Below are 22,500 nucleotides of genomic sequence, written 5' to 3'. Positions count from 1 at the left end.
GAAGCTCTGGTGCAGATAGCCATTGTAGAAGTCCGCCGCAGACAAACACTTCTTCAGCTTCACTGTCTGAAACCCCACCCAGCCGTCCTACAGCACACAGGAAGCACATCACTCAGATTTGTGTGGTTGTGATGGTTTATTTTTGTGCTTTTCGACAACTGTATGAAATAATTGATTGCACTTACACTTAATACTATTACTAATGGCGTGCTGTCAATCACTAATTGACACTAGCACGTACACTAATACTATTACTAACGCTTTAAATCTATTTTTTTTTTTAAATGGTATAAATGTTTCAATCACAACAAATGAATCAGATTAATCACACATTTCTAAAGACAGAAAGCTCATTTTGCGTGTTGAAACCATTGACTGTATAAAATAGGTTGAAACGCACTATGCAGGTGAAAGGCAGCGCTAGCGATGAGCAGAGCCTACCTTACAACGCACCGCCAGGGTGTTGGTTTCCTTCTGAAAACATATGGAGCCGGGGACTGAACACTGGAACCCTAAAAAACCAAAAACATTTTGTTTGTGAGTTTGTTTGTTTTGCCAGAATATATGTGGTACCTAAACAACACATGCATTTCCCCTTTTCTCACACACGTTATGTTCAACAAACAAAACAGTTTACCAGCTAAATAAAATAAATAAAATAATAAAGAGAGTACCTGTTAGGGAGATATTGCACTGTCCAACAAAGTCCAACAGCTTCACAGTCTTTCCCATCCAGAGGGTTCTTAATGGAATCTGCACATCAGATAACACACAAGAAATCAAATCAAAGCTAGAAACAATAACATTCAAGAAATTAAAGCTAGTCTCAGCTACAGGGCCAGACTCCTGCTTATTTATACGTCGTACACCATTTTACTACACTACTTTCATAGCTCCACTTAAAGGTGTAGGCCTTGGTCTTGGCAAAAGCTTGTTGTATTTCAGCACAACAGCCCACCCAATACAGCACTCCTTTCTGCTCCTCCACTGATATACAGGAACGTCACCTATTACCAACTGTCCCGTATTTCCGACTCTTATGTGTATGCGTCACTTAATATTAATTTCTGTACAAACCAAGATGGCGGATTCCTAAAGAAATGCAAGCACCCACACCATAAGTGTATCTAAATCTACACACCTATGGCTACTAAAAGTGTAAGGTTCATTTATCAAATGTTGTTTTGAAGTATTAAAAAACATTGTTGTTTGGTCGTTTTACGATACAGTATGTCTTCCCTGGGTTCCTAACCCCATGATCTTAAGGTAGGTAGTATTCTACTAGCTGAGCCACAGAAATACTACAGTATTATAGCCCTTATCAATGATAACCTAATTATCACGAGACGTGGACATCCCAGCTTTAGAGCGTAAAGCACTCCACACAAAGGCACCGACATGAGTGCGGCACATTTTGTTTTGACACACACTGTTGGGAATTGTGGCCAAATGGTTCAGTCTTCGTTTCATCAGACCAGATGATTTTACTTCTCAAGGTCCGAGTCGTTTAGGTGCTTTTTGGGAAACTCCCGGCAAAACATGGCTTCCATCTGGCCACTCCATAAGTCCTACCATAAAGGCCTGATTGGTGGAGTGATGCACTGATGTTTGTCCTTCTTTACACTTCTCTCATCCGCTCAAAGGAACTTTGGACCTCATTCATAGTGACCTTTAGGTCCTTGGCTACCTATCTGATCAAGGCCCTTCGTCTCAGTTTGGCTGAGCGGCCAGATCTAGGAAGATCTCACACAGCAAGCGTCTGAACGAGGAAGAAAAACATCAACTTTTTTTATCCAAACTTTAATGCGCAGCCTACACATTTGGCCTTCAAAATCATATTTCAGTAAACCAGCTGATCTTAATTAGCACAACTGCTCAACCATTCACTAAACCAGCTGATCTGAATTAGCACAACTGCTCAACCATTCACTAAACCAGCTGATCTGAATTAGCACAACTGCTCAACCAGGTAGAGCACCTAATTAGAGATATCCCCTGTGTTAAGGACAGAAGCAACATTTGTCCAGACTTTTACTTCTTGAAGGCAGGATGTCCACTTCTGATTATTATCAATGAGGCACAGGAACCACCTCACATGTAGAGAGAGAGAGAGGTGTGTGTGAGTGTGTGTGTGCGCGTCTTACCCTTGAGCCGATAGCCCGGTACAAGCGGTCGATCTGGACACACGTCTGATCCTCCCACACCAGCCAGCTCATGGATACACTGATCTTAGGGGCTGAGCAACACACACACACACTTTATAGTCAGGTGTGGGGGCAGGTCAAGGGGGTATTCCAGAGTTTGGAGTTTGTTAAAAATCTGAGTTTGTTAGCCCTGAGATGAGGGAAACTCTGGGTTTTCGGTTCCAGCAAAAAACTTAACTCAAACTTCTGGTCTATTTCCACATTATTTGATTCTGTGAACTTAGAATCAGGTTTTCTTTAACAAACTCAGTGTCAGTATCTCACCCTCCTGCTGGACATCATTTTCTCAAGTATCCATCCGAATGCGAAGCCGAATTTATTAACCTAGCCAACACCAACAAAGGACTTGGATATCCTCAAATAGATGTGCCCCCATCCCCTGATAACTAATCAAATGCAAATGTTAGCTTTTGGTAATTAAACTAGAAGTTTATTCAGTAGCCGAATATGTCACCACTTTCTCTACCTGTAAACTAATAGCCTAGTAATAGTCATTTCAAATGAATCTACTGCATTCAAAATCATTGACTGGCACAGCAAGAGAGTGCATCCACCTCCCATAAGCAAATGGAATTTCTGTGGGAATTAGAATATTGAATGCACACCTGCGATTTCAATCAGAATCAGGAAACTCAGCTGGAGTCAACACAGACACACAAGACAAGACAGTCCAGAGTCATCGCTGATGACCTTTGTCTGAGAGTCACTCTCTCTCTCACACACACACACACACACACACACACACACACACACGGCTCAACAGCCCTAAATACTGTAACCTCTGATAACCTTTATTTAAGGGTCAAAAAGGCTCTTACCAAATGTTGCACCTTCCTTAGCTTGCTCTTTCCGATTAGAGATTCTCTCTGGAAGGTTCTTCAGTGTATCCATTAACTATGCAAATTAATGTAAAGTGGATTTAAAAATCACAATCAAAGATTAAATGAAGCAGCATTTTACAATTACAGACAAACTCTTCACAGAAAACAAATGAATTTATAATAAATGATAAATAAACTTTTATAGACAAACATTGTGCTCTTTTGACTGTGCTCTTATGCGTCGGTTAGTAATTATTTTATTGTATTGTAGTTGATACATCAAGCCTTGCATCATTTTAACAACTTTCAAATGTGCCTTTACCATTCTGGCCCCCATAGCAGCTAGCGTCTGTCCCAGCTCATCAGCTGTGCAGCGGGGCGGCACCTCACACACCTCCTGCTGTAGGATGGGGCCCACATCAAACCTGCAAGCCAGTGGAGCAGACTGTAAAGATGCAGGCTGCCATTATGCTATTCAAACAAATTCTGTTATTCCAGAATAACTATGAACCTAATTATACCCTCTTGCCAGAGGAGTTTATGGGTCGAAATGAGGCGGGATTATTGTTACCAACAGGCTGAATTTGGCAAAATGTGTACTTGATCTGAATGTAATCCAACTTATTCAACTTGGACTGTACCTGTACCTAAGTCAGAGGCAGCTGGTCATGTGATTGTCTGGCAAAATTACTTAAAATGTTGGCCTGTGTATATTTACAAGGCAGGCTTTCCACAGCTCTCATTTTTTAAATAGTGTGGCTTTCTTTACCACAAGACCCAATTTGTGTTCAATTGTTTTGTCTACAATCTCTGCTTCTTCAGAAGAAACCTGCATGCACACACCACTACTAAAGAAACCATGACAACACATGAGGGAGTAAAACAAACATGTTACCCATCTAGAGGTTTAAAAGGCCCAGCCTTTACAGGGGGTACAGTAAACAGTATGACCAATGTGAATGGTATACATCATGACTCTTCTGCTGCATCTCTGCGTGTGTGCCCACCTGAGGGGTCGGATCTGCATAATAGAGACTCCGGTCAGAGTGTCTCCCTGTAGGACGGTGTGGAAGACGGGGGCTGGACCCCTCCAGCGAGGCAGCAGACTGGGGTGCACGTTCAGGATCCCACTGAAGTGCGCACACACAATACATCAGTTTAGCTAATCTACAGACACAGCTGTGCAAACAGATCACTACACAGATTTAGGTAGGATACACACATTCATGTGGTGGAAAAAATCATTTAAACACACGCACACACACGGCTTAAGCCATAGCATATATTACCATTAATATGATGATGATGATAACATGCGTTCACTCTGTGGACTTAAGTCAGATGGCGCCAAACTGACTTGATAATAACTTACTGTGGCAACTGCTTGATCAGTTTCTCTTTCAGCAAGCATCCGAATGACACCACAACTCCGACGTCAAATCGTCCATGGACATCCACATTGGGCCAGTCGTGAACTTTGAGTTGGTGTTTGTGGGCATATCTCCACACTGGAACGGAATCTGACAAAGTCACAACTTCCAGCGTGTCCACAACCCTCTCCTTTGACTCTAAGCTAAATGACAACCCGAAAAAAGAAATGCATGAGGTAAGCTGATGTAAACGCTAGCTGAAAACTAACATGGCTTTGATGTGTAATTGTAGATACTTGATAATTACAGGTAGTTTTGCAACGTTTGTGTTTCTGAAGCTGGAAACAGAAAGCCTTTACCTTGAAGCGTGGAGAAGTTTTAAAGATTCCACCGCGAAATCGTCGCTTCCGAAGAATAGTACTCTCCATGGAGGTTTTGAAGTTGTGTGTGTGTAGTTGCATTGTAATGGGTGGCTGCTGTCACGAAGTCTTCGGGCACAAGGTTTGAAATCTCTCTTGTAAGAATGACTGCAAAAGGCATACAATACCCTAAGCCCACTCGTCCTAACGTTACAATAATTCAAAGTCCACATGTTGCTGTAATAAAATGAAGTGCACTGGCTGCCATCTCAGGCAAGCCTGACTTTATCGGACATGTCCACAGAAGAATCAGCTAAATATACCGTCACGGTGTGACTCGTCAAAACGTCGTTACGAATCCATAACATTCCTTTGTTTTACATCAATTAAGGCAACGTTGTGCAGCACAAAAACTCAAAATATACAGTTAATGTAAGAGGTTTAAGTTCGGCACCACCTTTCAAAGGACGCCGCCATGTTTTCTAATGACACATGACAGACTTCCGGTCCGCACCTAAAAGGTCTCGCTTCAAAAGTTGTGATGTAAATCGTTCCTATGTAGGCCCAGTCAAAGTCCTTTTAGGCAAGTCCCTCCACTCGGCGGCCATATTGCAACGCTTTTTGGGCACTCATCGGGCATCCTCTTCGGCAGAAATGCGCGTGAGCAAGGCTTCACGACACCAGTCTTGCTCCTGCTGCGAGTTCACAACACATGATTGGCACGATGTCTTCACAACACACCATATGATTGGCTCAATGCATACCTGTCAACACTCCCGTTTTTCCCGGGTTTCTCCCGTATTTAAAGGTCATCTCCCAGCACCCTCCCGTTTTGTTATCTCTCCCGGAAAACTCCCGTAATTTGCATGGCCATCAAACTTCATTTTAAAATCATTGATCCATTCAGGTTGCCAGATTGTGTATGAAATACACCCTACACATACACGATCACTTAGTTTCAATTTCAACCGTTTTGTCATAGGCTAAAACCTGGCAACCCTAAACCCAAATAAGGAAGCGGATGCCGACTGCGCAACCGGGCTTGAACACATTTGTAGCTAGCATGTTAAGGCTGTGTCTTTAATTACTACTTAATGAATTACTTCTTACTGTTAAGACTATCAATTGGGAGATTGTTAGGGCAGGTTTTGTGGTGGACTGATGCTCAATGTTTGTACCATCAAGTACCATGTTGATGAAGGCAAGAGAGATGGTGGCACAGCCCTCTGCTGGCAGTTTTCTTTGAATGACCCGTCAAAAGAGAAAGATGAATTAAGGATCTCTTTGCGCACTACTTGTGCTGCTCGCATTAAGTGCATGGCATCACTGTCAGTTTGACAGACTATCATGAGAGCTGGTCCAATGTCCTTCTCAAAACTCAATGATGAATGTCCATGATGTTTACCTCAAAAGCTAACTACCAAGGAAAACTCCTTCCTGGCTATGGTTAAATTAATTTGCAACATGAATAATATTATGTAATTATGTAATAATATTGTTTGTTCATAGTCAATATGTTTACCTGTTAGAATATGTCGATTGAAGCGCTCTCTACATTGTGCATACTGTACTGTGGCCTGTAGCAACAACTCTAAAGCAGGGTTTTTTTAACCAGCGGTGGTATGGCAGGTGGTCTGTGAAAATGGTCTAGGGGGGTCACCTGTGGATAATTCTGTGCTGTGAAGAAATGAAATTAGCCACACATCTCATGAAATAACAACTAATAACTGAATAATACAGGGACAACAAAGAAATGAATTGGGGTACATAGGGTACATAAAAATGAATATTTTGATGTTTTGTTTACCTTGACCTTTACATAAATGCATTTTCTTGAACTCTGGTGGTTTCAAAGTTATCAAATACAGATTGGGCACCCAAAGGTTAGTGGGAAATGACACCTTAAGTGTTTTTCTACTGTATTTGGTTCAAACGTGAGGCACTTTTGAATATTGTTGGCGGCCATCTTGGATTTGACCTCTCCCGGGCCTCAGAGGTCAAATTTGACTTCCCTCCCAATCTGAAAATAAACCTTATGGTATAACCTAACTATGGTAGAAGTTTCATGTTTCTTTCAAAAAGTGCACAATTCCCCTTGATTTGAGGGCTTAACCGCTGTACTACATAGGCTCAATAATGATAGGCTACATCAACCAAAAGCGCACGTTATGTAAATAGGCGGGTCAGATCGCGGGCCAGGTATCATAATTAGTATTTGCGGTTTGGGGGCTTAAAAACATATAGCCCAGGGGCCTCAGGTGGTATTAAGGCGCCCCTGGTTATATAATGCCATTGTAATAATTTGTCGCATATCTGAACATTATATTTTCCATGATAATGACTGGGAATAATAGTAGAGTGATAGCTCTCATATAGCAGAAAGCCCCAAATGCAATTTTTACACACTGTATGCTCCATCGCGAAGTGCTTGTGGCTAAAATAATTATTAGGATTAGCTTAATGTATTTTTACATTTGCCGTAGTATTGTCGATGGGTTTAATAACACATCAAGGGGGTCCTTGGCCAGAACCTAGTGGTATTTGGGGGGCCTTGGCCAGAACCTAGCGGTATTTGGGGTATTTGGGGGGCCTTGGCCAGAACCTAGCGGTATTTGGGGGGCCTTGTCGTGAAAAAGTTTGGGAACCCCTGCTCTAGACAACGGCCATATTGGCGTTACAAACTAGCCACAGGCATTTCTATGGAGGATTTTTTGAGCGCTGCGTCTCCTCATTAGAAAGTCTCTGGCCCAGTATCCAAATTACTGTCCTTTGCTTCCCAAGGTGATCTTAAGCAGTCACTTTTAAAACTGTTAAAAACAGTAAAAGCACAACTCTTAATTATATGATAAATTATTTTTCTAATAGATAATGTTATCCATCTTTAGTATTTTGCATTGTCTATTTTGTATAAACATTTTTTTTATATATATTAGCTAACTTGCATTGTTTTCTGTAATGCCCATTTGTATTTATATTGTGGGTAGTAATTCTTATTCTTATGCTGTTGATCTCTTTGGAATGATCACCTTCTGAGGAAATCAACTTCTATGGAATGATCACCTTCTATGGAAGTCAACTTTATCAACTTTATCAGTATTATCTCAAATAAAAGAGGATACTCTTAAATCACTGCATTGTGCACAGAGAGAGAGAGAGAGAGAGATCTTATGACCAGCTAGAGATGAGAGCCTCCAGTAAGATTATGCAGTAGTGTGGTCTTTTCATGAAAAGTTGTGACAGCTTGTCACCGCAGTCCAACAATGCAAGTAATAGATTACATGTAAACTAAAAATAAAGAATGAATACTATTGGTGAGAATGGGCTGACTTCTCTTAACATAGCTAGCCATATCTTCCTTAACGCAGCCAATAAAACAATCCAATCAAATTCTCCTACTACGTCGATAAAGATCACCTCTGGGTCATTCACCTCGCTCAACTCTAACCACTCCTGCCATAAAAGAATAAAATTCCTCTCTCTCACTCTCAACCCCACACACATACACCAATAGGTCTGTGACCGTCAGGGCAGAATCTCTCTTCCCTCACCAGATTTCTGTTTGACTCGCGTAGCAAGGCTGTCCAAACAATAAGCTAGTCAGTTCCCATGGTCAAAGACCTCACTCACTGCATGGGTGAGACAACCATTCTCACACTTGCTCACTTTCACTGACAATGATTATCCAAAAGTCTGTCATTTAATTCAGGTTAATGTTCTATGAGGGCATCACTTTGTTCAGCAACAACATTCAGCTGGATAAAATGAGCTCTCAAGTCAATCATTATTATAGTTCTGTGTTATAACTATGTGGTAATAGATTGCAATGTTCTCAGATTCTTAACCTTGCTGTAAATCTGCCCAGTAAGCACACAAAAGCCACATTTAATGACAATAAAACAGGTGAGAATGACACAGCCCAATCCACACCCACCTGAACTTTGGTAGTCATGAGCGGAGCTGTGTTCACACACACCATCTTCACACACTCACTTACTCCTCAGGGTGCACTTCCCTCAGGCCCTCCACATCTCAGGTGAGTCCCAGACCAGCTTCATCATCCTCACCTCCACAGGCTCTGCTCTCTGCTCAGTGAGATTGTATTGCCAGCTGGGTCTTCACTAGTAGCCTGTACTTGACTTTTTTATTGTTAGTAACTACAGTATCTCTGTTGTATCTGACATCAGATGAGACCTGTTTGATGTAGACCTGTTACCACCTTTTCACTTTCTGATTGATTCGTTCGTACATGATTAGCTGTCTTGTTTTTTCCTATGCTATTTAACTATGCTACTTCACTTCCATTGATGGAGAGTATCCTTGTTGGGAATGTAGTCTACTCTAGTTGAGTCCTGGTGGGCCAGGGATGCTGGAGCGCCATTGCTTTATGAGATTTTGAGCTTAGCTCTCACTGCAGCTGCACAGATGAAGAGGAGTGTGTGTGTGTGTGTGTGTGTGTGTGTGTGTGTGTGTGTGTGTGTGTGTGTGTGTGTGTGTGTGTGTGTGTGTGTGTGTTTGTTTGTTTGTTTGTTTGTTTGTTTGTTTGTTTGTTTGTTTGTATGGCTTGATAGTGTTTTATGCCCCCAACATCGTCTTCCAGGCAGCGCTGCCACCGCTGACTTAAAGGCACCTAATCCTAAACCTAACCCCAACCCTGACACTAACGTTAAACCCATGGCTAACCCTAGTACCTTCCAGACAGCGCTGCCTTGAAGACAAAGTTGGGGGCATAAAACACCAAAAAACGTTTGTGTGTGTGTGTGTGTGGGGGTGGATAGATAAAGACAGAAGAGAAAATAGAGAACAATAGTAGGAACAGAGAGAGGAGAGGAGAACATAGTGGAGGATGTAGCATAACAATCTGATCTAATGGTTTGATATTTGTCTTCTGTCAGACTGAGTCAACGTGGAGATTGCCATGCCCGGAGGCTGGCTGGGTTATGCCCATGTGTATGTGTGTGCTGGGTGCATGAGTCAGGTGGAGGACAGGAGAGACAGCAACCACAAAGATGTGGGGAATGAAAATGAGAAACAGTAAGGTAGACAGCAAGGAGGAAGAGACAGTGGAACTAAAGAGACAGGAGGAAAGAATAAAAGAAGAGAAATATAAGAGAATCAGAAAAGAGAAAAGAAGGACAAAAACAAGAGAAAAGAGAGAGAATGAAAGAGAGAGAGAGGACAAGAAGAGACAGGAGAGAGTGAAGAGAGGAGAGAAGAGAGAGAGAATGATAAAGCAAAGACAGGAGAAGTGAAGAGAGGAGAGAAGAGAGAGAGAGAGAGAACAAGCAAAGACAGGAGAAGTGAAGAGAGGAGAGAAGAGAGAGAGAGAGAGAGAACAAGCAAAGACAGGAGAAGTGAAGAGCGGATTACACAGAAGGAAATGAACAGTGGCTGGAGAAAGAGAAAGAGATTGTCTTGTCTGCACAGGCACAGAATCAGACACGTCCTCACACTGCTGCTCTGTGTTTAGTTACATCATACTTGAAAACACACACACACACACACAGACACACACACTGTAAGGATCAAACCTCATCCCAGATCAGGGCGAGGTTCAGGCACAGGCAGTGTTCTCCACAGACATCTGGGAGCACACACCAACTTTCTACCCCAGAATGTGACTAAACACATTCTAACAGGCCACAGGGCAGTACTGTTTCAATCTGATTGTCCCATCGGCACACAACAGAAGTGATGTTTGGGCTTTTTGTAATGTTGTTTTCTGTTACAGGTTAGAGGAGTATTTACCTGTTGGGAATAATGAGTCTTTTATGGGTGGCACTGTGTTTCTTCTTGCATGGTAAGTCAATTTCAGAATTTGAATGATGATATTTTAATAGAACTCCTGGAAATAAATGAATTTGCATTACTCAGCCTTTTTGCTGAACTGTTTTATGTACAATCAAATCATTGAGATATTTATTTTGTTCAATCTGTCGTATTTCCTTACAGTTTTGTCAAAATGAATTAGTTGGAGACTTGTTGCAATTGTAATTTTGTGAAATTAACATATATTTTCATTTTCAACATTTGATATGTTGTCTGTGTCCTTTTTGCAACTAAATATTTACACAATGTCCCAACTTTTTCTGTTTTGGGGTTGTATTTTTATAAACCTGAGCTGTGTGATACTGTGAAACAGCCAACAATGACTTCAGAGTTTGCGGTTCTCACCTGTGCTTTGTGTGCTCATATAGGGGCAAATAGCTTCATGATCCACAACACTGTTGAGAGCCTCTGTCTCCAGGACTCCCCTGCCGGCAAGGCTATCACCCTCCGAAAGTGTAACCTTGACGATGACCTCCAGCAGTGGGTTTGGCGTGAGCAGCGCTTCCTGCGGAACGTCGGAACACAGCGGTGCCTCTCGGCGTTCCACGAGCGTCCGGTTCTTACCGTGGCCTGCGACGGTGAGGAGCACCTGGAGTGGGCCTGTGAGAACCACCGGCTCCTGAGCCTGAACCGCAGCCTGGAGCTGAGTGCGGAGAAGGGCCGAGTGAGACTCACCCCCGGGGGCCCGACCTCCAGGTGGAAGTCCCTGGATATGGGCGACATCTGCCAGGAGAGGCTCAGTAAGTAAGCAAGCAAGCGCCAAGCTGGAAATGGTTAGGGGAATTTTCATGAGCGTGCTTACAACATGAGCTGGATGAAATGCCAAGCTACTTGGATTCTGCAACAGGAAGCAGGAAGATATGCAGGGAGGGGACCCAGCCCAGACCCATGCTGCAGTGCAGTGTGCAGAACTAGGAGTGTCATTTAACTGTCACACAACTGCACACTGTGATTTATCATTGAATGATCCATACATTAGAAAGGTGAAGGAAATGGTCCTTCTCATGAATGTACAGTACGATATGCACATGAGTTTGTTGGAGCAGGAGCAGCTATGCAGAGCAGAGAGTGACAGGTTCAGTCTGTGGGCCTAACACAGGACACCCATGCCAGGGGTGTCATTTAACTGTGATTTGTTTCTGTTTACTGTGATTTATCATTGAATATTGCATTATGTGTCAGGAAATACACCACTCTCCTGTCATCGATCCAGAGGGAGATTCTTTCTCCCATCTGCTTTTACCCATGTGTGTTTAGTTAATACAAACACAGCACACAGTGAGTAGTGATTGTAGTCTTGATACCACAGATGCATGAAAACAGGCATGACAAATCAGGAACAGAGTTTTATTTACAATGATACGCATTAAGGGAGAGACAGCATGACTTTGCATAAAGATCCACCAGCTGCTCTAACGAAACAGGAAAATGGTCAGCCAGGTTGACGGGAGATGTTGTTGGTCATCCCATCTTATGTGGACCACACTGAATCAGACCCTGATTAGTGGCAACCTGGCAAACCGGAGCAGATAGCTACTGCAGAGCAGAGCAGTCATCTCATATGTGGAAGACTTAACAGAGGAACGCTAGCTTAGCTGAATTCTTTTATCCAACCATAATTCTGATTGACTGTATACATACACTAGCCTGGGAATACAGAGGCTATAAGGACACATAATAAGAAACATAAATAAGAAATATGAGGACATAAGCTAATGAATATAAAATCATAAGTTGGGATTCCAATACTCTCAGATGCGAACATACAAACCCAGAGCAGTGGGCAGCCGTGTCTGGAGAGAGCATTAATGATGAAAACATCATTACCACAAGTTCCAGTAAATTAAATTAAATATGTTGGTAAAAAAAAAAAAAACTTTTGTCAAAACTTGACAAGGCAAGGCAAGGCGAGGCGAGGCTGATTCATCTGAGCGGTGAGCAGGTAGGGGTCCGCACGTAGTGCTGGATCTGACTCATGGCATCTTGGCATTTGGTTAGCGAGGAAAACACATTTCCCCACTACGCTCGGCACACCCATAGGAGCTAAGGGGGTCTAGTCAGAGCCGCCATCTCCAAATGTCATTGCTCTTTGAAGAGCCTGGGAGACCGGTGTACTTCTGTTTGTCAGTCACAGTGGTATGTGTGTGTGTGTGTGTGTGTGTGTGTGTGTGTTCCCACCTGTATCTCTCCATATCCAGCATGTTGCCCAGCATAAACAGTGGTGTGTGTAGTGTGTGTGTGATTGTGTGTGTGCGTATGTGTAGTGCTTGTGTGTGTCTGTGTGTGGGTTTTTGTATCTGTAGTGCTTGTGTGTGGGTGTGAGTGTGTGTGTGTAGTGTGTGTGTGTGTGATGTATGTGTGTGATGTATGTGTGTTGTGTATGTGTGTGTGTAGTGCTTGTGTGTGTGTGTGTGTGTGTGTGTGTGTGTGTGTGTGTGGGTGGGTGTTTGTATCTGTAGTGCTTTTTTTTTTTTGTGTGTGTGTGTGTGTGTGTGTGTGTGTGTGTGTGTGTGCGTGCGTGCGTGTGTGTGGGTGGGTCTGAGCAAGAGTCTGACGTAACTTGTCTTGTTTGCTCTGGCCCCCTCTGACAGGATCGAAAAGGGCATCAAATGAGTTTGAGGGAGAGTTTGAGCAGGACAACCCCGTCGAGAGCACCATGAACGAGGAGCAGAGGGAGTTTCTCAAGTGGTTCTACCGGACCGAAGACCGTGAGTCCGCACACCTCCGCACACCTTGACACATCTCGACTCTCTCTGTCATCCTGACATAAAACAAACTGCATTTGAAGAGTTTGGTTCCAAAACGCTATATCCACCATTTTAATGAATTTTAATAAATCATTGTTTTTCATTTATTTTTGTTTTGCAAGTAATTTCAGTAGAGCTGTAATTGTGTATTGTTATTTGATTTATCTTTACTCAGTCAAAACAACAAAACAGAAATTTGATTGATATTACCTGAAATATACAATTGACCCATTCGTGCTGGATGCTGCATGATGCAACAATGATTCTCCCGCTGGATGCTGCATAGCGCAGCATGCTTTTTATTTTATGTTTCTAGATGCTACAGAGGCTTAGATATTAAATTTTGGTAGACGTTGACAATTTTTAGTATGTTTTCAGAAAACCCTCAGGAAATAAGAATGCCATAGGATTCTATAGCCGTTTTTAGCAGGCATTTTAGGAGTAAATAGCTGCCAGTGTCTGGAACAGAGTATAGTTTCTCATGGGAAAAAAGAGAAAAAAATATCTCCGACCAAGGCACTCTGTGAAATTAAAATGTACAACTTGGACATGACCAAAAAGGACCTAAAAATGCCCACGTGTAGCGGCTTGGGCCTTTTTCAGGGCATGAAGAAAAAAACACACTAAAGAACAGAGAGGTTTGAACATGCCACTGACTTCAAATAGAGTGTAGCTTCTTTAGGCATGAGGTAAGGTAGGTAGGGAACTGATTTTAAGATTTTAAGATTGAGCTAATATCACACTGAGCTGGTTTAGAGTGATCGAATGAAGCACATCCCAGTCCGCATGTTCCAGCCTGAAACTTTTTGTCAGCATTTGTCAGCATTTGTCAGCATTGTGTGTGTGTGTGTGTGTGTGTGTGTGTGTGTGTGTGTGTGTGTGTGTGTGTGTGTGGTTTTTAAATGCTCTGAGGTTATAAATGCAATAAGCTGAGACAGGTCCAATGTTGGACTACCTCTCAAAAACAAGCACTGTTTCAGAAGAAAACATCTGAGTGAAGTCTGGCTAGGAGAGTGTTGTGTGATGCTTTAGTGATAAAGTGATAGAGTAGAGTAGATTAGAGTAGTCTAGAGTAGAGAGTGCATTGCAAAGGGAGTTAATCAATAAAAAAAATGTCCATGCAGTTATAAAACTGGACAGTATATACTGAAATACAGAAATAGTATATATCCAGCTACACCTTAGATTTTTGTTTTTTTGCTTTTATTCTGTTTGCTAAAAAGAGATTCAGATATCCTCTTTTCATCAAGCCACTGGTCTGAATATGTGAGTGTGTGTTTAAGCAGATACAGGTTTGAATGTTCCCTTTATACAGTTCTTGTCTATATGAGAGAACCCTTTTATAAAACTGAGTCAATGACCCATCCTTTTTTCAGGCAAGTCCGATTCTTGTGTCATGGCTGTGTAAAGAGTCAGTCTTTGCAAGCATGTGAATACTTGCACCCTGATTTCAACACTTGTGAAGCCCATAGCTACAGCGATTTCTCGTATTGACTATTGTTTTATTATGGGCCCAATAGTGGTGTTATTCCATAAGGGATTCAGTGGGTCTAGTGGTAATTTGCAAGTTGCAGTCCATTTTAAAATGGAGAAAGCAACAAAAAACAGATAACCTTTGGCAATGAAAACATCAAACAACCTTGTGTCCCTGGAGAGTTCAATGCCCGCTGTGTTGAGGTTATCTTCGAATCTCAGCTCTCAGATAACAGACACTTGTTACTGTTTACTATTATCTTTAAGGAACTCTACATCCCACCATGAAACTGACTTCGCTAGAGGACTGTGTGCCTGCCTGATCAGTATCTTTATAGGTTAGCTTCCTTAAAAGTGGGGACGATTAAGGCCTCGATAAGGGGGGTAGTCAGTCCGAGAGGTTGTTGACCTGTGTGTGCGTGTGTGTTTATGTGGAGCTGTAGTGTATTGTATGGTGTGCTTACCCTTTAGGTTTAGCTAGAATGTGCCTGCCAATTTCGACATAGTACATGAAAACGTTTTCCACGTGTAACAAGTTTTGCACATTACACATATGCCCGGGTACTACAGTACACATACTGATGGGAATGTCAATTCCAATGTAAGTTGCTTTTCAATAAAATCCTTTGTCTCTCACTCTTTCTCTCTCCCTCCCTCCCCCTCTCACTCTCCCTCTCTCCCTCTCTCTCTCTGTCCAGAGAGTAAATGGACGATTGCAATGCTGGGTCTGGCCTTCGCTGCACTGCTGCTGGGCTGCATCCTGCTGGTCACTGGCATGATGGGTAGCAGGTGAGCACTGATCAGGACTACAGCACTTAAAAACAACACTGACCACAGAATTAGCAAACTATAATAATAATAATAATAATAATAATAATAATAATAATAATAATGACAATAATAATAATAATAATAATAATAATGAATGAATTATGTTTGAGCTGACGTTTCATCAACTGTACCCCCAAAAAAAAAAAAAAAAACACACACACACACACTTAAACACAGGAGCAGGAAGAAGATAGCAAAGTACAAAGCGGCGGCGCTAGCTCTCAAGCCCCAGATGGAGGAGCTGCAGGTCATCACCGTGGAGAGAGAGGCCCCACAGCAGGTCCTGATGACCCCCACCCTGAGCCTCAAACTGCCCACCATGGTGATGGGCGCCCCTGACTACGACGTTGCCGAGAACGGGCAGCTCAAGTCAGGAGACATCGAGGTCACCTGGAAGGACGGGACAGTGAGCAGTCTCTACGCCGAGAGAGGAGGGGAGGCTGACGGGGGAGAGGCGGAGGAGGTGAAAGAGGAAGAGGAGAGGGTGGTGGAGGAAGAGGTGCAGGTGCAGGTGGAGGGGAATGGGGAGGAAAAGTGAGGCACAGGTCTGAAAGGTGATGTCACACACACCTGGATGTCGTCACACCTGTGCAGTTGAGCGTCATCTCATCTCTTTCATGACAAATCCAGAGGCCTGCGTACCTGGACATTAGAAGTAAAGGTGATCCCTCTACAGAGAGCCATAGGAACACTCTCAGATCTGATCTCAAATCACCCAGACTCGTAGATGCAAACTTGGTGTGAGTAAATGTGAGTGTGTGTGTGTGTGTGTGTGTGTGTGTGTGTGTGTGTGTGTGTGTGTGTGTGTGTGTGTGTGTGTGGGTGTGTGTGTGCGTAGTATGTGTCCACGTGTATGTGCATGTATGTTTTTTCTGTTAAATGTCAATGTGACCCAAAGGTTGTTTATTATTCTCTAACGTGATGAGGGTATGTTCATTTACCTAAAGCACCGTTATGAAACTTTAACGCATGTTGTCAGCCAACAGAGAACCCATAAAGAGTCCAGAGCTCACGTGGGGAATGTAAATATGTGCCAAATACTCCCGCAGTTTCCGAGAACTGCGTATTTCAATTTAGCCGACAAATGGTGTTTCAATTTTTAAACTCTGTACATCATCATGTCATGCATATTTAGTTTCTGTTGCTTACATCAGGTTTCCACTTAGAAACATTTTGCATATCTCATTCTCCCAGATTCTTGTGAAGTTTGTAATGTACCATTTGAAACTTCATTGCCACATGTAGACACCTGTTTGTAGCTAAACTATCATTGGCATATTATCTATTTGGATTACATATACATGCTTCCGTATGTGCAGGTGATGAAGAATCTACATGTTAAAGATGTTTATACTACTAGTGCATGTCCCTGTCCTCCAGCGTCGGGACACTGTGAACAGAGCCGCAGGGTTTATGACTGAACAGACCAGCACGGTGGACACCTGTATTTAAAATCATTTATTCCTGATGGGTAGGGACTCCTGTACAGGGTCTAATAAATGTATGATGTCTTAAGACTCACTCTAGACTCATTGATTACACCAGTATATTTTACAGTCGTCATCTCTTATTGTCTTTACTGGTCCTCCTTCATCAGCCTTTAATCTTTCTTTGTCCCCATTGTAAAGCACTTTGTGCTTATCCTAGAACAGCACTGTATACATGACTTTATTACTGTTATTGTCTTCTACACTCAGACTCTGTAGCATCCCTGCTACAACCCCTTTTAATAAAGAAAATAAAACAAACAAGACTAAATGGTGTGTAAAACCATCTGTGATTTCTAGTCTTGGACTCTTTTGTGACAGATAGTCAACAAAACAAATAAACAAAGAATTGACATGAAATGGTATGGACTATGTTGAGGTGACATGTAGTGGGTGTATTTCAATTGAATGTGATCATCTGAATCACACATTACTAATGTGCATGTGCACAATAGGTAACTGTAGTTGTAAATGTTACCCTCTAGAGGGCCCTGTCATTCCAAAGTTCTGGTGGGAAACTAGTGCATTGCAGCAGGATCCCTTTGGAGGGGTTAGGTAGTGGCTATTTGTGCGAAACATCGTATTTCTTTTCCATATGCTGTGGTGAATGTTATTTCCCTGGAGAATAGTGTCCATTTTGTCCCACTGGAAGAAGTCCTCAAGAGCAACTGTTGATTCTGTCCATACTGGCGCGCCACTGAAATTTCTGTCCAAATCTCTCTCTCTCTCTCTCTCTCTCTCTCTCTCTCTCTCTCTCTCTCTCTCTCTCTCTCTCTCTCTCTGTCTCATTCATTTAGTGAGTTCATTCAGTACTGTGCTGACAGAACATGCAGGCCCTGGTTCACACAAACAGCAGACAGCAGACATCTCCCCTGAAAACTCCTCTAGATGCACCGTCTCAGTGTGTCCACCTGGGGGCAGTGTGCAGTCAGTCAGAACACAGTAAATCAGAAGACCCTGAAGTCCTTGAGCAGGGTGTGTGGGGGATTAGCCTTCACTCTATTTGATCACCAGGGGTACGCAGTCAGTATGCAGGCATTTCGTCCGTCAGTCAGTCAGAAGATCATGAAGCTCTTGAGCAATGTGAGGGTGGGGGCCCGGTGTTTGATCTTGAAGTCCTTGAGCAGGGAGAATGTAGTGGGTCTGTGTGTCCACTAGGGGTCAGTATAGAGTCAGTCAGAAGATCTTGAAGCCCTTGAGCAGGGTCAGTGTGGGGGCCCCAGGGTTTGCTCTGTTTATCCAACATGGGGCAGTGTTTAGTCAATCAGTCAGTCAGAAGATCCCACTAGTATTTGGCTGCAGAGCCGCAGACATACAGCAACCGTTCTCCCACCACCGATCTACCACAGCGGATCTACCAGCTAACTCACGCATGCGCGGATGTTCTTCTATTTAACTTACGCTCGCGCTGATGTTCTACTTAGCTAATAGCTTACACTAACTTTTAATTGTCCTTTAGAGAAAGGATGAAAATACTTGGTTTAACGAATCGCTCGACAGCGTTACAAACTGGTTACCCAGGCATGTGCAGACTTTGTTTTTTAGCTTTAATTGTTTGGATTCAATGACTTGTCAGCCTTTAAAAACAAATTCTTACAGTATATGTTCATATATCATGTGAAAGCGAAGGATAGTCAGAGTTAACAACTCCTCAGTTCATGGCAAACTATAGCACATAACCTAGCCTACCACAAAAGGATCGCTCAGACAGATCTGATGATCTGTGTTTACATTATCTGGACCAGTGGTTCTTAAACTTTTTATCCGATGGGCAACCTTTGTCCGCCTATACAGCACAGGAGTTGAAACTTTTCAAATCATTGGAGTCTGACAATTACAGTTTCAGGAAAAGTCAGGGACCAACAGATATTTGTCCCACCATTGTCAAATGTGGTCGTAATCGCAGCTATAATCCCCTCTGAATTGTTTTTCTTTTTTATTTAAATAAATTCAGGACACAACTGACTGAAACTGACTGACCACAGACTGTATAAAATACAACACAACACACACCAGCTACTAAACTAACTAAACTAGTTTCAGCTATTAGCTAAGCAAGAAGATCAGCGCATGTGTGTAGATCCACTGTGCTAGATGCGACCAGACCCTTCTCGTAGAGCTTGAACCCCTTGAACAGAATGAGAGTGGCAGCTCTGTGTGTCCACTAGGGGTCAGTATAGTCAGTCAGAAGATCTTGAAGCCCTTGAGCAGGGTGAGCGTGGCAGCTCTGTGTCTCCACTAGTGGTCAGTATAGAGTCAGTCAGAAGATCTTGAAGCCCTTGAGCAGGGTGAGCGTGGCAGCTCTGTGTCTCCACTAGGGGTCAGTATAGAGTCAGTCAGAAGATCTTGAAGCCCTTGAGCAGGGTGAGCGTGGCACCTCTGTCTCCACTAGGGGTCAGTATAGAGTCAGTCAGAAGATCTTGAAGCCCTTGAGCAGGGTGAGCGTGGGGGCTCGCCGTTTGCTCTGGGCCCTGGAGGACTTCACCGTTACCAGCTTGGCCGTGGCAGGGGTGGGCATTTCCTTAAAGCAGGGTGGGGCTACCTGTGTCTGGGAGGAAAGGCCGAGGAGGGGGCGGTCCTCGCTGATGAAGAGACCCTGGACAGGAAGTGGGGCTACCTGTGTCTGGGAGGAAAGGCCGAGGGGTGGAAGATGTGCTGCATGAAGGAAGTCCAGACAGGCAGACAGGAAGAGGCAGCCGGCCGCGACCTCAGCGCCCTCCCACTTACTCACCTGCGTGAGAGAGAGAGGGTGGATGAGAGAAAAGAGGAAGAGGGGAGGGAGGGAGGGATGAGAGAACACATATGTGATGGTTTGATGGTATTAATATGTTTTTTGTTTTTTTTACTTGCATAAAAACACTGTCCTGCGGTTTATACACAATGTGGCTAATGCACAGAAAATGACTGTACTGTACTGCAGCTATCGCATCAGTTATTACCTCCGGGCCTCGCGTGGAAGATGTGCTGCACAGAGAGGAAGTCCAGACAGGCAGACACCTCGAAGAAGAGGCAGCCAAAACGCGCGGCCAGCGAAGCGCCCTCACACTTACTCACCTGCCTGAGAGAGAGAGAGAGGTGGATGAGAGAAAGAGGAAGAGAGAGGGAGGGAGGGATGAGAGAACACATATGTGATGGTTTGATGGTATTAATATGTTTTTGTTTTTTTTACTTGCATAAAACACTGTCCTGCGGTTTATACACAATGTGGCTAATGCACAGAAAATGACTGTACTGTACTGCACAGCTATCGTACCAGTTGGCTACCCTTACACTTGCACACACACTTGCACAAATGAATATGGTGGTGCCACATGTTACAGTAACATGCTTTTGACAGCATTATACTGATGGCTGATGCAAACCGTCATACAAACCTAAGAGGAAACATACAGGGCAGAGCAACACGTCTAGTCTCAAACACCCACACACACACACACACACACACACACACAGACAAAGATGAGAGGTTTATGCATACACACTATATATTCACACCTTTCATTTCACTGCTGTGAATCTGTACACACATGAAACATACAAATTAAAGATATTCGAACAAATTTTAGGGATCTCTTAATATTCGAACCTGTAGCCTATGGAGATCATTTCTATGAATGTATTTGGTTGTAAACGTTGTTTTCAATTCAGATTCCGAGGTTTTTTTCACGCCTGGTAGAATAAAATCGCAAGCTCATTAGCAAGGCTTTTATTGGTCATCTGGGCTCCTGTAGGTGATTAGCATCCTGGCTGGTTCACGCTTAGTGAGCTCACACATAGACATAATATAGACACTTTTATTTTAAACTTAACCTTCCTCTGATTTTAATCACCTCAGTTATCAATCAAAGCAAACAGGGAAAAGAAATGGCAACACAATCATGAAAAACACTCAAATAAATGTGCAGATAAGTCTGAATGAAAAGCAGCACTGGTTGAAGCCTGGAAATATTGTAAACAAAGTAACGTTATCTTAATTTGCTAGTTTATCATAGTCTAGTTAGACTGTTCAGTTTCCCTACGTGTCAAATGAATACTTTTTCTCCTTGGGACAGGCCCGTTTGAGTCTTGGAAAATACTTTTCCATTTGCATCGGGATTGAGATGATTAGAACTTAGCAGTCAATTTGAATGCAACAGTTTTGAACAAATTCGTGCAGCGTGCTATTGATGCTAATGGTGTTACATGGCAACTGGCACCCATGTTAACTGGCTGCGTTGATGACGTTTCACGAGTGATGACGTTTCTTTGACAGATGTGGCCGCTTGCAGATTTGTCACTTTCTGATGGAAACTGGAGACGAACAAATACAACTATGCATCACATATAAATGTCAAAATTGTCTGTGGTACGCTACATACATTGGACCATGAATATGCCACCAAAAAATGAATACCCAAATAATAACTCCACGTGGGTATCGAACCTGCTTCCTAAATTAAACCTCCTACATGATAACCATCCATGTACGTATTTGCGCTACGAACCAGTTGATAAGTCATAGTGAAATTTACTTGACTTAGTCTATACAATTAGAAGAAGTCAGCTGATGATTGTAGCAAGTTAACACGGCTGATGGCGTTGTCTTGCTACAGCAGTTGCCCAAGCCAGGTCTTCAAAGTATCATGGTTAAGTTTTCAAACATTTCACTGACTGCTGATCAGGCTCTCTGTTGCCACCTAGTATCTGTAGCCTAAATTGAGGAAGCGTTGCTGGTCTAAAAATAAATAAATAATAATAAAAAAAAAACGTGTGGTGAGGAGAATTGAACCCATGTCGATAGCATGAGAAAGCAATGTATAGGCATTAACCTGTTGCGCCACAGGAGAAGCACAAACTTGAGAATTGGGAAATAAAGTATCAAAAAAACATCAAACCCATGTTTACATGTCAGCATCATTAACGTTAATAGCCTATAAGCCTAAGAGTTTTGACTCTCCCTGTGCGCAAAGTTTGTGTAAAATATGGACACGTTATAGACTTCTCCTGCCCATTGCAGTGTGCGTTTCAATGCCTGTGTTTCATGAACTGAATTCTTAAAAGAATAGGCTGGACAAAAGGATACACAATTAGGCAACACATTTTTATTTGATTTATTTTCTGACGTTCATGTGGCTCTACAGACACTTCAGGTAGGGGCGGCCACAGCCTAACCTCAGTGAAACGTTTGTAAAACTTAACCATGATACTTTGAAGGCCTATTAAAATGGCTTGGGCAACGGTAGCACGATAACATGGTAGCCAGATAACATGAACAGCTATGTTAACTTGTTACAATTATAATAACGTTAGCTGACTTCTTTTAATCATACAACTGAAGTCAATTTCTGTGAGTACCGTCAGCTGGTTCGTGGCGCAAGTGGATAGACGCTACTACCATGAAGA

At 42.8% G+C, this 22,500-nt stretch overlaps 3 protein-coding genes and 1 long non-coding RNA gene across 5 annotated transcripts in view; 2 read left to right on the top strand and 2 right to left on the bottom strand.

Annotated features, from left to right (window-relative positions):
• The window catches only part of LOC125286350, an 11,143-nt gene extending 6,642 nt beyond the window's left edge, over positions 1 to 4,501 (top strand). Inside the window, exon 3 of the long non-coding RNA XR_007192165.1 lies at positions 4,418 to 4,501. This is a non-coding gene — a long non-coding RNA (uncharacterized LOC125286350). The remainder of the gene's footprint in view (positions 1 to 4,417) is intronic.
• Positions 1 to 5,377, bottom strand: part of mtfmt (mitochondrial methionyl-tRNA formyltransferase) — a 5,704-nt gene extending 327 nt beyond the window's left edge. The window contains exons 1-9 of the mRNA XM_048231373.1: positions 4,755 to 5,377; positions 4,398 to 4,598; positions 4,033 to 4,155; positions 3,348 to 3,450; positions 3,023 to 3,098; positions 2,145 to 2,236; positions 675 to 753; positions 442 to 512; positions 1 to 87 (exon numbers count right to left, since the gene is read on the bottom strand). The exon at positions 1 to 87 is cut by the window's left edge and continues 327 nt beyond it. Coding sequence (XP_048087330.1) covers positions 1 to 87; positions 442 to 512; positions 675 to 753; positions 2,145 to 2,236; positions 3,023 to 3,098; positions 3,348 to 3,450; positions 4,033 to 4,155; positions 4,398 to 4,598; positions 4,755 to 4,987 — 1,065 coding nt within the window. The 5' untranslated portion in view covers positions 4,988 to 5,377. The remainder of the gene's footprint in view (positions 88 to 441; positions 513 to 674; positions 754 to 2,144; positions 2,237 to 3,022; positions 3,099 to 3,347; positions 3,451 to 4,032; positions 4,156 to 4,397; positions 4,599 to 4,754) is intronic.
• On the top strand, positions 4,610 to 17,389 carry si:cabz01068815.1 (solute carrier family 51 subunit beta). 2 transcript variants are annotated; one of them, XM_048231375.1, is made up of 6 exons: positions 4,610 to 4,631; positions 10,483 to 10,551; positions 10,949 to 11,320; positions 13,172 to 13,288; positions 15,499 to 15,589; positions 15,809 to 17,389. In XM_048231375.1, exons 2-6 carry the CDS (start codon positions 10,512 to 10,514, stop codon positions 16,167 to 16,169), a joined length of 981 nt encoding a protein of 326 aa, XP_048087332.1. In that variant the 5' UTR covers positions 4,610 to 4,631; positions 10,483 to 10,511; the 3' UTR covers positions 16,170 to 17,389. The 2 variants fall into 2 exon arrangements, with proteins under 2 accessions (XP_048087332.1, XP_048087331.1); XM_048231374.1 differs by lacking the exon at positions 4,610 to 4,631 and adding an exon at positions 8,685 to 8,787.
• rasl12 (RAS-like, family 12) overlaps positions 17,077 to 22,500 on the bottom strand; it is a 10,911-nt gene continuing 5,487 nt past the window's right edge. Inside the window, exons 6-7 of the mRNA XM_048232180.1 lie at positions 20,058 to 20,176; positions 17,077 to 19,731 (exon numbers count right to left, since the gene is read on the bottom strand). Of these exons, the coding sequence (XP_048088137.1) occupies positions 19,529 to 19,731; positions 20,058 to 20,176 (322 nt within the window). The 3' untranslated portion in view covers positions 17,077 to 19,528. The remainder of the gene's footprint in view (positions 19,732 to 20,057; positions 20,177 to 22,500) is intronic.

This window comes from Alosa alosa, chromosome 21 (genome assembly GCF_017589495.1).
Source record: "Alosa alosa isolate M-15738 ecotype Scorff River chromosome 21, AALO_Geno_1.1, whole genome shotgun sequence".
NCBI lineage: Eukaryota > Metazoa > Chordata > Actinopteri > Clupeiformes > Clupeidae > Alosa > Alosa alosa.
Note: the sequence above shows the minus strand (reverse complement) of the source record. Positions and strands in the feature narration are given on the sequence as shown.